The sequence below is a fragment of the Saccopteryx leptura genome, chromosome 2, assembly GCF_036850995.1.
Source record: "Saccopteryx leptura isolate mSacLep1 chromosome 2, mSacLep1_pri_phased_curated, whole genome shotgun sequence".
Taxonomy (NCBI): domain Eukaryota; kingdom Metazoa; phylum Chordata; class Mammalia; order Chiroptera; family Emballonuridae; genus Saccopteryx; species Saccopteryx leptura.
In genome coordinates, this window is record NC_089504.1 from 254505610 (window position 1) to 254520575 (window position 14966).

The following is a 14966-nucleotide window of genomic DNA, read 5'->3' on the forward strand; positions in this document are numbered from 1 at the left end:
GAGGGGCTCGTGCAGATGGTTTTGTGGGTTGGAGAATTTGGATCAGGAAGGAGAAGGCTTGAATTGGTGGTGCAAGGGAGTAGGTAAGTAGGTGCAAGGCTTAGGTAAATTCTGCTTTATTAGTGGTGGTACTGATGATGACTTCCTAAGAAAACCAGCATGCTTGTAGGCACTAGGGAAGGGACCTACTCTACCTGTAGCCATGGCGTTATCTGGGTGTCCTTACTTAGTGAAGCACCATTCTGGTCAACTTCCAATAATAAATCCTGAGATTGGGGGGGGGGGCGGGGCCGTTGCTTTATGGGACAGTGTCAATGTACCAAATGTCCCCTGGCAGCGAGAGATGAACAATAGCTGGAAACCCCTTGGGTAATTGCAACTTGGACTGGAGCTTGGATTGCTTTATGTCATTATAATAAATGATGCTCCTTGGTGGGAGACAGACTTGATTACATACGTGTGGGTATGCAGGTCCCTGCAAAATCCTAGCAACTATGCAGAGCCTCAAGTGAAGACGGCAGTCTGTCCTTCAGTCCCGACTGTATAAGGAGACTCCCGTGTCAATCAATCCCTCTTGTTGGTCAAGAAGTGTTGGGGGGCCCTGGCCAGTTGGCTCAGTGGTAGAGCGTCGGCCTGGCGTGGAGTCCCGGGTTTGATTCCCGGCCAGGGCACACAGGAGAAGCGCCCATCTGCTTCTCCACCCCTCCCCCTCTCCTTCCTCTCTGTCTCTCTCTTCCCCTCCCACAGTCAAGGCTCCATTGGAGCAAAGTTGGCCCCGGCACTGAGGACGGCTCCATGGCCTCTGCCTCAGGCACTAGAATGGCTCTAGCTGCAGTGGAGCGACGCCCCAGATGGGCAGAGCATCGCCCCCTGGTGGGCGTGCCGGGTGGATCCCGGTTGGGCGCATGCGGGAGTCTGTCTGACTGTCTCCCCGTTTCAACTTCAGAAAAATACAAAAAAAAAAAAAATAAGTGTTGGGGACTGAAAGCCAACAGGGGTGTTGTGGTTTAGATTTTTGGGGGACAGAGGTGTGGGAAACTGGCAGTAGCTGACAGTCTGCCCCCCCCCCACCTCACTTGTTCTATGAAGTTGCTAACGGCTATTTTATTTTTTTCCACATCTTCATGTTCACTGTGGTGCTGGATTTTTTATACTCGTCCTATCCCCTATGTCCCTCGGAAAGACTGGAGGTGATTTTCTTTTTATCCTTTTTTTTTTGTGAAGTTAAGATGTTATGTATGGTGGGGGTTTTCTGCACTTGGTAGAATTCTTCAGATGCCTTGGAAATGTGACTTTGTTTTAATGATCTCTTTGATTTGCTAACGGCCTCACTTTGTCTATAAATAAAGCAGGTAGGGGGTGGAGGCTTGCTTTTTGCAAGCTATCTCTTGCATTGCAAAGAGGCCTCCCAAGCCCATCCTTTTCCTCTTTAGTTTTATTTTCTTAATTCCACACCGTTCCCACTCAGGATCTGGAATTACTAGCCACGCTGGTTCGCGGCAAAAAAGGACAGAGGCAACGTATTAATCTTGAGACTTGAGAAACGTCATCATCCATTTGGCTCCAGTAGCTAAAAAGCTACGCAAATTATCCCTTGAAAGGGGTTTTTTTGGTCTTGTTTTGTTTTTTATTGTAAGCTCTCAATTCCACTCTGTGGCACACTGCAATCCTCTCCTGCTGGCAGGGTCTGGCCATGCCCCCCACTTGCTCAGGAGCATGGAAAGCACCAGAAGGCCTTTCTTGACCCCTCCGAGCAGAGGAGACCTCTTTCCCTCCAAGCCGGCAGGAGAGAACAGCCTCATCAAATACTGCTTTGCAATATTTTACTCATTTTATTTCCACTGAACGAGCCCCCAGCAACCACTCTGCTCGACCACAGCTCCCTCGGGGGGAAATTTATGGGCAGTCATTAAATTTTCCTTTGATTCGAAAAATAAATAGAATGGTGTCTGGTTGATTTTTATCGGTAATTTGTCTGAAGATCAGAGAACTCTGGTGTGTGGTGGTATTTTAATAAGAAATGTCCTAGACCGTTGGCCTACATCCAGCATTTCTTGGAAAACAACTTTTTTCCTCCCTGCTGGTGATGTTTCAGTTTAGGGCAGATGGATGATTTATTTTTCTTTTCAAGTTCACAGTCTGGTTCAAGTCCTTTGGTTGGTGTGGCTTCCTATGGCAGTCTCTCTTGATTGATTAGCCTTGCCAACTTTGGTTTTACTGGAGAGGGAAGAATGGGGTGTTCATTTTTATGCCACAGTATAATTTCTTTTTTAAAAAAATTCTTATTATTGCCTGGCCAGGCGGTGGTGCAGTGGATAGAATGTTGGACTGGGATGCAGAGGACCTAGGTTCGAAACCCCGAGGTCGCTGGCTTGAGTACTGGTTCACTAGTCTGAGCATGGGGTCGCTGGCTTGAGCATGGGATCATAGACATGACCCCATGGGCACTGGCTTGAGCCCAAAGGGAGGCTTGAAGCCCAAGGTCGCTGGCTTGTTAAAAGATTTGAGCTAATACTTTTGACCTCATGAAGGCTCAACTATTTTTTTTTTCAGTTCATATCCCCTTTTACAGACAAATGAAACTTAGAACACTTGCAAAAGATAACCCTAAGGTAGGCAGGTACCCAGGGACAGAGTCTTGTTCCGTGTGTCCAAGCTTCATGGGCTAAGGAAGACACTTTATGGATGACAGGAGAGCTGCCAGAGTCTGCCCCCAGGTGACAGCAGCTCAGCTGTGGGAAAAGTGACTCTGGAACCCTACACGTTTTCTGTATTGCAAACAGTAGGTATATATATATATAATACAGACACATGTCCTCAGGAGTTCTGAAAGTGACATCTCATAACCCTCCCTGCCCACTCAGTTCTTCTGCGAGCAGGATGAGTGGAGGCCAAGTAGATGTGGTAATAAAAATGGGTTAGAGCCAGGGAAGCGTCGATGTGGAGAGGCCGGGTAGGAGGTTATTCCCTTCCTCCAGCTGGGGAGATGGTGGCAGCGGGAATGAGAGCTGCGTTAGAGAGGGAGGATGGTGAACTGCCCTGAGGTCAGGCTGAGCTACCGTGTGAAGGACCTGGTGGCTAACTGGGTGAGGGAAGTGAGGGAGAGGATGAGAAGGGGGGATGACGTCCCGGCTTCTGGTTTGTGCTCATTGACGGATGGACCACGGTGGAAGCCACGGAAATAAGAAATGGACGGCATCAACCTCGACCAATAGCAAATTAACTCAGTGTCCAAGAGGCTGAGTTTGAAATGCCTGCAGGACATCCAGGTGGAGATGCCCACAGGCAGCTGGGCAGGCAGGACGGAGGCTCAGGGGAGAGGTCGGAGTCATCACACATAGAGCTTGGCTACAGCGTGGGCGTGGGCGTCCACACGATTTCCCCAGGGAGGGAACCTTCGACAGAGCAGAAATGCCAACATCAGGGTGACATGCAGAGGGGCAGCCTGCAGGCAGCAGAAGAGGTCGGAAATGTTCCCAAGCGCCGTGGGGCAGGAGGCAAGGCTGACGAGTGGGCCGGGGCGGCACAGGCCTTTCAGAAGTGGAGGGAAGCACGGATTGAGAAGCGCCCACCCGACTTAGCAGGAAGGCGATCTGTTTTCTGGAGTGGTGAAGACAGCAGCAAGATGGTGAAGAAGGCAGAGGATACGGAGACATTAAGGATTCAAAGCTCCTTCCAAGGAGTCTGGCGGGGAAGAGGCGAAAGGGGTGGAGAAGTCCCACCAGAGGACTACGGGGCGTTTGCAAGTTGTCCCGGCATTTTAACAAGAGAGGGTTGAGCATGTTTCTGTTGCTGACAGGAAGGGGTCACTGAAGAAGGAAGGCCAGAGATGTGAGGTGGGAATGGGGGACAGTGTGGGCAGTCCGTGAAGAGAGGACCTTGACCAAGCTGAAGGGGATGGACACGAAGCCAGGGAGGAGGAGAGAGCCGCCTTTTAATGTAAGAGAGGTCTCAACCAGCCTCGACGAGGAATGAGGAAATCAGGTGCCTCTTCTTAGCCTTGCTCCCAGTCGGTAACCAACCGGCTACCCGATGCCCAGCTCATCAAAGAGGCCTTTTCCACGACACAGCCTTCAGGAGCGGCCGGTGGATGAAAGGAATCTGAAACGTTGCCGTTGCTAGGTGACTACCCACAAACTGAGGGAGGACAGAACTATAAAAGTGGCTTCGATTTACATCTTTCTAAGTCAGCATTTCTGAACGTTTCTGGCATGCTGTGGAAGATAATCTACACGCAACGTGGGTGTCACAAGTCATTCTAGCTGTGGGACTGGGAGGACAAAAAAGTGTGACCGGCAGAGACCGTAAAGAAGCACTCTGTCCCAGCTCACGGGCCAGATAAAGACAACAGGGCTAGGCTAGCTGTGGTTGACATAGTGCATTGCTAACAGAATCCCGGTTTTGTTCATTTCCAAGGTCAAGAGGCGTTCTGGCCTGAGAGATGAGTCTAGATGAGTCCAAACCTATCTGGTTTTTAGGAAGGGACATGGGACACAGTTCTTGCCAATAAGACTGAAAGACGTCTGCAGGAAGGATGGGTGGGTGGGTGGGTGGTGGGGATTCTAGAAAAGTCCCCTTGCTCTTGAGAAAAGCAGCACAAGGGGGAAGCATGTCTGTCTCCTATCACTAGATGCTCTTCATCCCTGGGACTACACCGGTCATCCTGGGATGATGAGGGAGTGCTCAGGGGGACAGAACAGGATGGAAAGGATGGGGTCCTTCAGCGACGCCCCCTGAACCATCCGATGAGCCAGTGCCAGGCCACCTCACCCTGGGCTTTCTTGCTGGGTGAAATAATACATTTTCCTATTTTTTAAGCCGCTTCTAACTGTGGGAGTTAGTAGGGTGGGATGAGCCACGGGACCACAAAACTGAAACAGATGCAACGGGTTGGAAACTGGAGGGAGAAAGTACCTGTCCGTCTAGGAAGACGGACCATTTCATTGGGAGGCTCATTAACTACAATGTATGGGGGTGCGGGGAGGGGAGGGCTCTGGTGGGAAGGAAGGAGAAAGAACGGAGAAAAGGGAGGTGGCAGACAGAGTAGGAGACCAGTTCCGGTTCCGTGAATGTCCCTTTTTGCCCATCCGATCCTTTGGGGAAATGGGATCTGCTATCTTTCTCTAATTCCCTGCACGTCCTTGATCATTAACTTTGACTCCTCAGTCTGTGACTCATTCCTGGTCTCAGATGTCAGGATGCCATGAATAGTTCCAACGGGAGAAAAAAACACGAGTACCGATTATTCACTGAGGATATCCAGCCCTTCCATGGTCAGCACCGGCGGTTCATTACCTGGGCAAGGTCCTTGTCCCCTGCTCCCGACTGAAGGCGGTCCAGATATCTCCAGGGCAGAGACGTCTGCCCATCCAAAATCCACCTCCACAGTCTACTACACACACACCTCCAGCCGTAATTACTACTTGGTAACCCTGCTCACAGGGCTCAGGAACAGCGACACATTAATGCCCCACGACGCCTCAGCCCTGGGCCAATAACCACGATGCATCATGCCCTGAATGGGGCTCATCTAATCTGAATAAGGTCTCCTTACCAATAAGCTTCCTTCTGCCTGGGGCAGGGGTCCCCAAACTTTTTAAACAGGGGGCCAGTTCACTGTCCCTCAGACCGTTGGAGGGCTGACTATAAAAAAACTATGAACAAATCCCTATGCACACTGCACATATCTTATTTTAAAGTAAAAAAAAAAAAACGGGGGAACGAATACAATATTTAAAATAAAGAACAAGTAAATTTAAATCAACAAACTGACCAGTATTTCAATGAGATCTATGGGCCTGCTTTTGGCTAATGAGATGGTCAATGTCCGGTTCCATATTTGTCACTGCTAGCCGTAACAAGTGATATGACGCACTTCTGGAGCCATGATGTATGCATCGCGTCACTGGAAGTAGTACTGTATGTGAGCGACGCCGCGCTTTGCAGTGCCGCCACATACAGTACTCCAGGAGCACAGGATGCAGATGCATCCTCTCACTGACCACCAATGAAAGAGGTGCCCCTTCCGGAAGTGCGGTGGGGGCCGGATAAATGGCCTCAGGGGGCCGCATGCGGCCTGCGGGCCGTAGTTTGGGGACCCCTGGCCTGGGGTGTGCACCACTGGACAACCTGGCACATCCTGAGGCTCCATCTCCTTCATTCCCTGAAGTCTGACTGCCTCCTCTCGCCAAGTATCTGTCTGACTGCCCGCTCACTTCCACTCCCTTTGTCTCCAACCAAGGGCTCACATGTGCCCCCTGAATGGCTTCAGTCACATCTCAGCCCAGGGTGTCTGCCCCCACCCTCACCCACTGACCACTTGGCTGCCAGCGAGTCACTTCCCCCCACTGACCACTTGGCTGCCAGCGAGTCACCTCCCCACTCAGGACTCTGAGTGCTGCGACAGTCACTCGCTAGGGCACCATGCCCCAGCTCTTCCGGGGAGGAGGGTGAGGGCGTAGGGTTCGAGGCTCCACAAACATGAGGGCGTCAACAGATGAGCTGGACCCCATCAAACACACACAGCATGTTTCCCCCACTCTGCTTCCTCCTGGGGGTGCTCAGCGATCCCTGCTCTGCTCCCCTAAACCTTTCCTTCCTCCAGGCCCAGCCCAGACCTCACATCTTCTCCAAAGAGACCTCACATCTTTGGCAACCATGCCAGCTCTCTCCTACACTCTCCCGGTCCTGCCGCCTTAGCATCAAATTGCCCTAATAAAGGCCCATCCTTTCCCCCGGCTCGACCACACTGCCTGGATGCACACCATGTCCTGCGCGTCTGGGTGCTCTCACAGTGTTGGTCCGTCCTGAGCGCTAGGAAGGGATGGGACAACTATTTACTAACTGCATGGTCAATGGTGCAGGGGTCCCTCGCCGCTTTTTCTTATCGTTTCGGTTACTGAGGAGCCCGGGAAGAAAGCAGGGTCAGCTATGCCCTGCGGCCCTTGGAGAGCCTGGCATGCCCCCCAGAAGGTGTCTGACACTGCTGGCAGGGCCCCGCTTCTGGAACAGAGATAACCGCTTCCCGAAGAAGCACCCCTGAGCTAGAGATTGTCATCAGCTAGGAGCCAGCGTGGGAGCGGGCGGGAGCGCGGGGCCGGGGGTCAGGAACCACATTTACCACTGCGGCTTCCTCCAGTGGAGTCACTTGGAGCCAGGGGAGGTGGATGCGGCTTGTCCATCAGCATGCCCGACGAGGGGGCTCCTCCCAAGGGGACAGAGGGGATGGAGTAGGGGCCGGGGACACAGGAGACAGAGGGAGGGTACCCGGCCTTTGCTGCTTTCCCTGCTTCATACACTGTGGAGGGAGATGAAGAGCGAGACAGATTATATGGCCCCACCCTCCGCAGCCCGCACACCACATGTCCCCGAGAGCGTGCCTCAGGGAGTTCCTGTGTCTGTCAGTGTATGTGCATGTGTGTTATGTGCATGTGTGCCTATGTATATGTGTATGCATGTGTGCCTCTGTATGTGTGCCTTGGTCCTGTGTATGCACATGTGTGCCATGTGCACATGTACATGTATGTGCCTCTTGTGTGTGTTTGTCCATGTGTGTGCATGTGCATTTGTATGTGCATGTGTGCCTATGTGTATGCATGGGTGTGCCTGTGTGCATGCATGTGTACTTGTGTGTGCCTGTGTGCCCATGTGTGTATGCCCATGTGCCCACATATACATGTGGGTGCATGTGTGTACTCGCGTGTGCCCATGTACATGTATAAACACATGCCTCGTGTGTACACATGTGTATTCATGTGTTTGTGTGTGCTAGTATGTGTCTTGTGTGGTGTATTCATGTGCCTGTGTGCGCACGCAGCTTGCACACCTGTGTGCATTCTAGGCCCGAACCACTTCCTCGGCACTGCCCGCCCCCGCTCCCTCGGCCCCTCCAGCTGTCAGAGGCAGCAGCACCAGGAATTACAGTGTTTAGTACCTGGCAGCTGAGTAATTAAGCGGTCCTGGGAGCTGTCACAGCAAGCTTTGCAGTGACAGCCACGGCCCACTCTTCACCTCACTGTCTGTGGGCGGCCTTAGCCCCGGGGCTGCTCAGGGCTGCTTTCAGGGGAGCCCGAGCCTCTTCTCGAGAGGCAGGGACAGCAGTGGTCCCGACACAACCCTGCTTATGAGCCCCAAAGCAGCGCGCATACCCTGACTCCTCCTGGGAGGTACTTTACTTATAAACATACACGTCGTGTCTCTCTCCTTCATCTGCCGGGTGGCTGGGTTCCCATACTCAATGCCTACGTGGGCTTTTGCCAGTAAGGCGAACGTGTGGACCCCCAAGGGAGGAGCAGTCCCTTTGCAGACCATGTTGTCACAGGAGTAAACAGAACCTGTCCATGGATGGATGGGACCCAAGGCTGTGGTCTGCACGCTGTGCTTGTCAGAAGAATGGTTCTCTGCCTGTGCGAGGCATGACTGCACAAGGTGTCCTCATGTTTGAAGGCCTCGGGAGAGGAACAGCCTTACCCACAACCTTCCCACCCTGAACCTGCCCTTCCTGCCCTCATGAGTGTCAATGGGAACTCCACATGCCGGGGGACAGGTGTGGACAAGAGGCATGGAGTGGTGAATGGAGGTGAGAAGGCAGACAAGAATGGTCAACTCTGGAAGCCAAGGGTAGGGGGCTACTGGCACAGGAGGGAGTCTGGAACGAGTAACATCATGGGCGGAAGGAAAGGAGGCAGAGAAGGAGGTCAGGGCACACAGCCGTCTGATGGGTCACTCTGTCACGGTCACCCTCCAGCTGCCCACCGGGCCCGGTACTCACAGGCCTGAGGGCAGCAGCATGACTCTGGGCAGCACGGGCAGCGGATGTAGCAGCAGCAGCTATGCGGGCAGCACTGGCACCAGCAGATGCCCACCAGGACGAAGAAGAGGAACACTCCCAGGATCACCAAGCCGACAAACACCCACTCTGGAAGGATGCACAGAGAAACCCCTGTCAGGATGGCACGCTCCTCAGGTCTCCCCGTGAGCAGGCGGGAGCCAGAGGGGCCTTGCTAGCTGGGCGCAGAGCCCCTAGACTCAGGAGGAACTCGGAGAGGGAGCGGTGCAGACCCCCCCGGGGCTGGGGCTCTGAGGAGAGGGAAGGTCACCTACATCCTACTGAGCACAAAGCCACCGGGTGGGGTTTTGGGGGCCCCTCCCGGAGAAAGGGTTTGCCATCTTGATTGTGGTAAAAGCACGGGACAAGGGCAGAAAGACTCCTGCCCGGGGTGGGGGTGTCGTTTGCTGAGCTATAAAGTGGAGGGTTCTGTGAATATACATCTTGGGTAGTCAAGTTCTTGTCGCTAAGCGTTTAAGTCTGGAGAAAAACTTCTCCGTGTCTACCTGGTCTAAATCAGAACGTATTTAGGTGGTCCAGGTCCTTAGGTATTCATCTGTTTCCCTGCCCATGGCCCTGGGAACACCTTTCTTGAACTCAGCATCAGAGCTCCTACCTGTCCAACAAACCATGACTAGAGACAACAAGAGACAGGCTCCGATAGAGAGGGGACGCTGTCCCCACCCTGCGCTTTTAGGACCTGCTATTAAACCCCGCTTCCCACGGGAGGCCTGGAAGACTCACGTGAGCCATGATTTCCCTTAAAAGCTAAAACAGTAAAGCAGTTCATTTTGATTTGAAAATTACCTACCAAAAGTCCCTTTATAATGAACTTTAAGCACACATTATTTTTGGTTAAGTATTCCTTCAAACAGAGCTAAAAAATATGACATTTTTATTATGTAAAGGGTTTTGTGATCATGGTAAAGTTATTTGACCTTTGTTTAGAACATAATTTCCTCAGAAAGAAAACAACCTCTGTTTCTTGAATGTCTTGCCTCGCTGGTCCATCTGAAATACATTCAAATTCACCAGGTCTCCCTCTCTTCAGGGAAGAAGTGAGAGGACTGAGTACCCGACTAGAGTGGGCTAGACAGCATTCTTGCTGGGGACAGCAGATGGCCGAGGGCTTTGGCCTGGGCCTCAAAAAATAACATCATATCATGTATCCTGAGCTAGACCTGAGCCGCAAGGATTCGATGAGGTGGGTGGCGTGGCAGCTACAACTTGGGTCAGGCAGGCAAGGAGAAAGGACTGGCAGGTTACCTTGCAGAAACAATGCTATCCATGCAAGAATTCGTGGAGTCAAAAGGGAGGCAAGTTCAGGCATCCAGGACCAGATAGGAAAAATACAGTAACTCTTTCTTGGAACTAGGGGTGGTGGCATCTAATTTGAAGAAGCCATGCAGCGTAACATTGCTTCCTTTGTGTACGGCGAACAAATTGACACAATTGTGGATAAGGGCAGACACAAAGGGAGGTTATTTCTGTCCCTGGGGCCCATGGGAACAGGAAGAATGTCAGCGTTGGAGTTGGGCTGCTAACGGCAAAGGGCCAGGAGGGTTCACGGAAGAATGAGCGAAGGTCAACTGGGAAGACCTTGGGTGTTTCCTAAACCTTGAATCAAGCCAAAACCAGTGGCCAGGAATATTTTGTCTCTCTGTTGCTCTTAACTGTCAGGCAGCTCTTGGGTAGACACACTCCAAAGCAAGCTGGAACCCTTTCCTCCATCCTGAGTTTGGCTGTGTCCTCCTCCATGATTCATTCCTGTTTCTCTCTGAGTCTCCTTCCCTCACGGACTATCGGGCTGTGCCAGACTGACACTGGCTTGTCTAGGTGGGTGCGTTCAACTTAAGCTACATACAAACACAGAGGTGTGTATTTGGCACAGGCGTCCTTGACATACGGTTCCTAGACAACCCCCTGCCAAGGACTTAGGGGCCTAGAAGGCCCTAAAATTGTATACAAAGCACAGTAGGTATATAGATGTCTACCCTTCAAGGGAGAAGCAGTACATAGCTCTCATTAAGTTTGAAAAAACAATGTTTTGATAAAGTTATAAAAGGCGATTCCAAGTCACACGGTTGCACACTAATGAAGGGGTAAACGTGTAACTCAGGGCACAAGGAATGCAGATAAATAATGACCCTGTTAAGGGTAATTATAGGTATTTGGGTGCAGCTGAGACATCAAGATGGGCAGGGAAGTGGCCAGGGAGCCCGTGTGCCTGACAGGGAAGGAACCAGGTCCCCATCTCAGCCCACTTCTAATGATCATTACTCTTTCAGAGTCTAATAACAGAAGAAGTACAATTTCAGAAGGAATACAATACAGAAGGCATACTTCATCCTGGAAAAGAGACCACAGACACATGTAGACAAATGAGCACATAAGTTAAAGGAGCCATGAGCCACTCATGCAGAAGCCGGACAGATGGAAGGACAGCAAACAGAGCGATTAAAGAGTTAAACGAGTGAATACCTGGCATAATCTCCACAGCAAAACTGGGTAAGAGATCAGCAAGCAGCCCTGTCCTGCCTGGAAGAGGTAGAGAGAAAAGAAGAGGGAAGAGGTTACTGCAAAGGAAAACACAGCCCTACGCGTGGCTGCAGCCGGCGCCCTCCCCAGTCAGGGTGCTGACCCACGCTCTCTGTGGGGCCGGGGGGCACATCACAGCTGCTGGGCTCCATCAAGAGAACGAGAGAACCCTCTCCATCCATCTCTGGTGGCCAGTGTGAGTGAGCTCTGCACCTCTGTCAGGTGCAAGCAAAACCAGAATTCTCCCTCCAACTCTGTCTGCCTCAACTATGGAACGGAAAACCCTGCCGTCACAGGCTGGCACGCGCCAGCTGCGCTCCCTGGGTGGACACCCTTCTCCAGGCACTCTGGCAGGCTGGCACGCGCCAGCTGCGCTCCCTGGATGGACACCCTTCTCCGGGCACTCTGGCAGGAAGTCCAGCCCACCCAGATCCAGACATTCCACTAACGACGACGATGTTTCCATACATCCACGCACATACCTACGTCCTTGTACAAACATAAAGCACATATTGGGTTTTCAACGCGGGGATTATCTCGCCCCATGATGCTATTTCCAGCCCAGAGAGATATTTTGATGATTAAAATCCCTGAAGGGAAAGAACAGATACCCTAGATCAGCCACACGCGCCTCTCATCTCCTTCTGGCTCCAGAGACGCACCGCACATATGTAGATGGTATGGCTTTCCCATATGGCACCCTCAGCTGGTGTTGTGGGGCCCCAAGTGCCTCCCGTGGGACACGGCACAGAAGCTTGAGGGTTGGTGTCAGAACAGGAGCTCCCCCCCCCCCCCCCCGCGCAGCTCCGGTGGGCAAGGACCTGTTGCAAGAAACCAGTCACAGGAAGAAGTGGGGAAGGTTAGTCCTTTTATTAAAAACTGGCCTCATTGACAGAAGTGCTGGGCTCTCATCTATCCTGTTCTCACGGTAAATTAATATCAGGACCCCGATGGGACGTCTGCCCCGCACAGGACATCCGACCGCACACGGGGGTCTCGCTGGAAAACGAGGCATGCCAGGAAACAGCAAGCAAGCTCCCAAGTCCTTTCCGACTCACAGTGGCGAATGCTACTCCATTTTCTGGGTGTGACGCGTGTGTCTAGAATAGCTCTGTCCAGTAGAAATAGAAGGTGAGCGGCGGGTCATTTTGGCTTTGCCGGTTATCCCATTCAAAGGGTAAAAAAGAATGAAACGAATGCTGTTTTTTCCTTACACCAATGTAGCCTACATATTGACAGTTCAAAGGCTCAGTAGATCACCCCTATAACTTGAAGGGTGTATTTCATGCATACGGACTTGGTTCATTTAGAAATCATTTCTGTTGAAGTGTGAAGAGGTAGGGTAGAGGAAAAGTCACTCACACGTGTGGTTTATATGTTGGATCGAAAGATCATGGTTGGGCCCTGCCCCCTCCTATGAAATGCAGAAGCCACTCCACAGAAATGCAGCTCTGACGGAGGTCAAAGACAAGGGTGTGTACCCAGGAGGTAGAGGAAGTTGCCCTACCCGGGCAAGGTGCTAGGGAGTCAGGTCAAAGGCTCTCCTCGACTCGCAGGCCAGTGTGGTAAATGTGTCCTGGGTATGTCTCCTGCATGGGGAATGGTCCCACCTTTGAAAAGTTAGTTGGGACCAGCATACATTCCAAGAGCTAAGAAGCACAGAGTGGGTGACTTAGGCTAGCTCTGGCTTGCTGTTTGGCAAGAAGATAAAATGCTTTCTTCCGCCTGCATTTTATCCTGTGCAGCTGATTAGGTCAGAGTGGTCTGCTACTTGCAAGGTGTCTCAAAAGGACACATGAGAGCTGCGGGGGCTATTGGAAAAAGACCTCCTCAGGGAGAGTGCTCAGAGCAGCCTTTAGTCCCAACCTTCATGAAAGCCTAAGGGGTACCTCTAAGGCTCACCCGTGGTCTAGTACAGTTTTCTAGGACAGGAGGCCAGAATGGGGTTTGGGGCCACAGTCTGAGCACGTGATTAAGAGCACACATCGGTCTCATCCAGAGTGTTCTCTGTGAAAACGTCTCTTGGAAACTCAACAAGCCCACAGACAGCCAGCTACAGATTTGGGAACTTGGGATCTTGGACATCTATCTCTTAAAGACATCAGTTAATATTATTCATTACCAGCCAATTGCCGGTGATCAAGAAATCAATATACCATGTTTTTAACAATCCAGTTATCAAATACTTACTTAAAAAAAATCTAGACAATGAGCACTTCTTTGTGTGTGTGTGTGTGATAGAGAGAGAGAGAGACAGAGAGAGAGACAGAGAGGGACAGATAGGGACAGACAGGAAGGGAGAGAGATGAGAAACATCAGTTCTTCATTGCAGCTCCTTAGTTGTTCATTGATTGCTTTCTCATATGTGCCTTGCCTGGGGGTTAAAGCAGAGAAATGACCCTTTGCTCAAGCCAGCAACCTCTGGGATCAAGCCAGCGACCATGGGGTCATGTCTACAATCCCACTCTCAAGCCAGAGACCCCATGCTCAAGCTGGTGAGCCTGCACTCAAGCTGTGAGCCCACACTTAAGCCGGCAACCTCAGAGTTTTGAACATGGGTCCTCTGCATCCCAGTCTGACTATCTACTGTGCCACCTGGTCAGGCGACAATGAGCATTTCTAACTATCTACTAAGACGAGAAGCTTTTCTTGCATTGACTCCCTAGTTCTCAAGCCTACCAATATTTTACATGTCTCTAGGCCTGTTAGAGCCCAAGTCACTAATCACTTTCGGAATAGGAATATCATCGATGACCTATAAGCTACCAATTTGTATGCTCTCATGGGAAATTAGCTATTGTGATCATCACCAACTGTGGAAACCCCAGACATTAAGAGGAATATGGGGCTCGTGCATAGCATGTAGAGTATAGAGAATGTTATAATGGAGAAAGAAGCACACCAGGAGGAGGGGATTCAGGGCAGAGTTTACTGGGTGATTACTACAGGCAAATCACTTCCTCTCTCGGGGTCTCAGTTTTCCCATTCGTCAGTGGAGTGGTCTATCAACAGGAAAACTATTTGGCTTGGTTTGTATAGGACGGTCCTGGTGTCATTATTCATACCACCTCATTTTACTCTCAACATGCCCTAGTTTGGGCAGTTCACTCTAGGTCACTCTATCTATAACATTTTTATTTCATTTATTTGTTTGGATTGATTGATTTTTTTAGATGAGAGGAAGGGGGAGAGACAGAGAAAGAGAGAGAAACATCAATTTGTTGTTCCACATATTCATGCCATCAATGGTCGATTCTCGTACGAACCCTGACTCAGGGATCAGACCCACACCCTCGGCATGTTGGGGAGACACTCTAACCTGGCCAGGTCCTCTGTAACATTCTTTGTTCTCAACTTTGAGACTCGGTGATGAGACCTCAAACACAACTACCTGTCGATAGCAACAAGCAGGGAATGCAAATTTAAGTGCAGCCGGACCAGTTTGGGGGGTGTAACAAATGGCAGATTACGTGTCTCCAGGGGCTGCTAGTACCCACATCAGGCCAGTTATTGCTCCCCCCAAAATGTGCCTTCTGGGTTTCAAGTCTTCCTATTTTTCAAGATGAATCAGACCCTATATATATATATATTTTTAATTTGT

At 51.1% G+C, this 14966-nt stretch overlaps 1 protein-coding gene across 3 annotated transcripts in view; it reads right to left on the bottom strand.

Moving 5' to 3' along the window:
* Positions 1-14966, bottom strand: part of ILDR2 (immunoglobulin like domain containing receptor 2) — a 57419-nt gene that overhangs the window by 13437 nt on the left and 29016 nt on the right. The window contains exons 4-6 of one of the 3 annotated variants that reach the window (XM_066371392.1): positions 11309-11365; positions 8771-8917; positions 7121-7297 (exon numbers count right to left, since the gene is read on the bottom strand). In XM_066371392.1, the coding sequence (XP_066227489.1) occupies positions 7121-7297; positions 8771-8917; positions 11309-11365 (381 nt within the window). The remainder of the gene's footprint in view (positions 1-7120; positions 7298-8770; positions 8918-11308; positions 11366-14966) is intronic. The other 2 variants (XM_066371394.1, XM_066371395.1) reach the window with 2 other exon arrangements.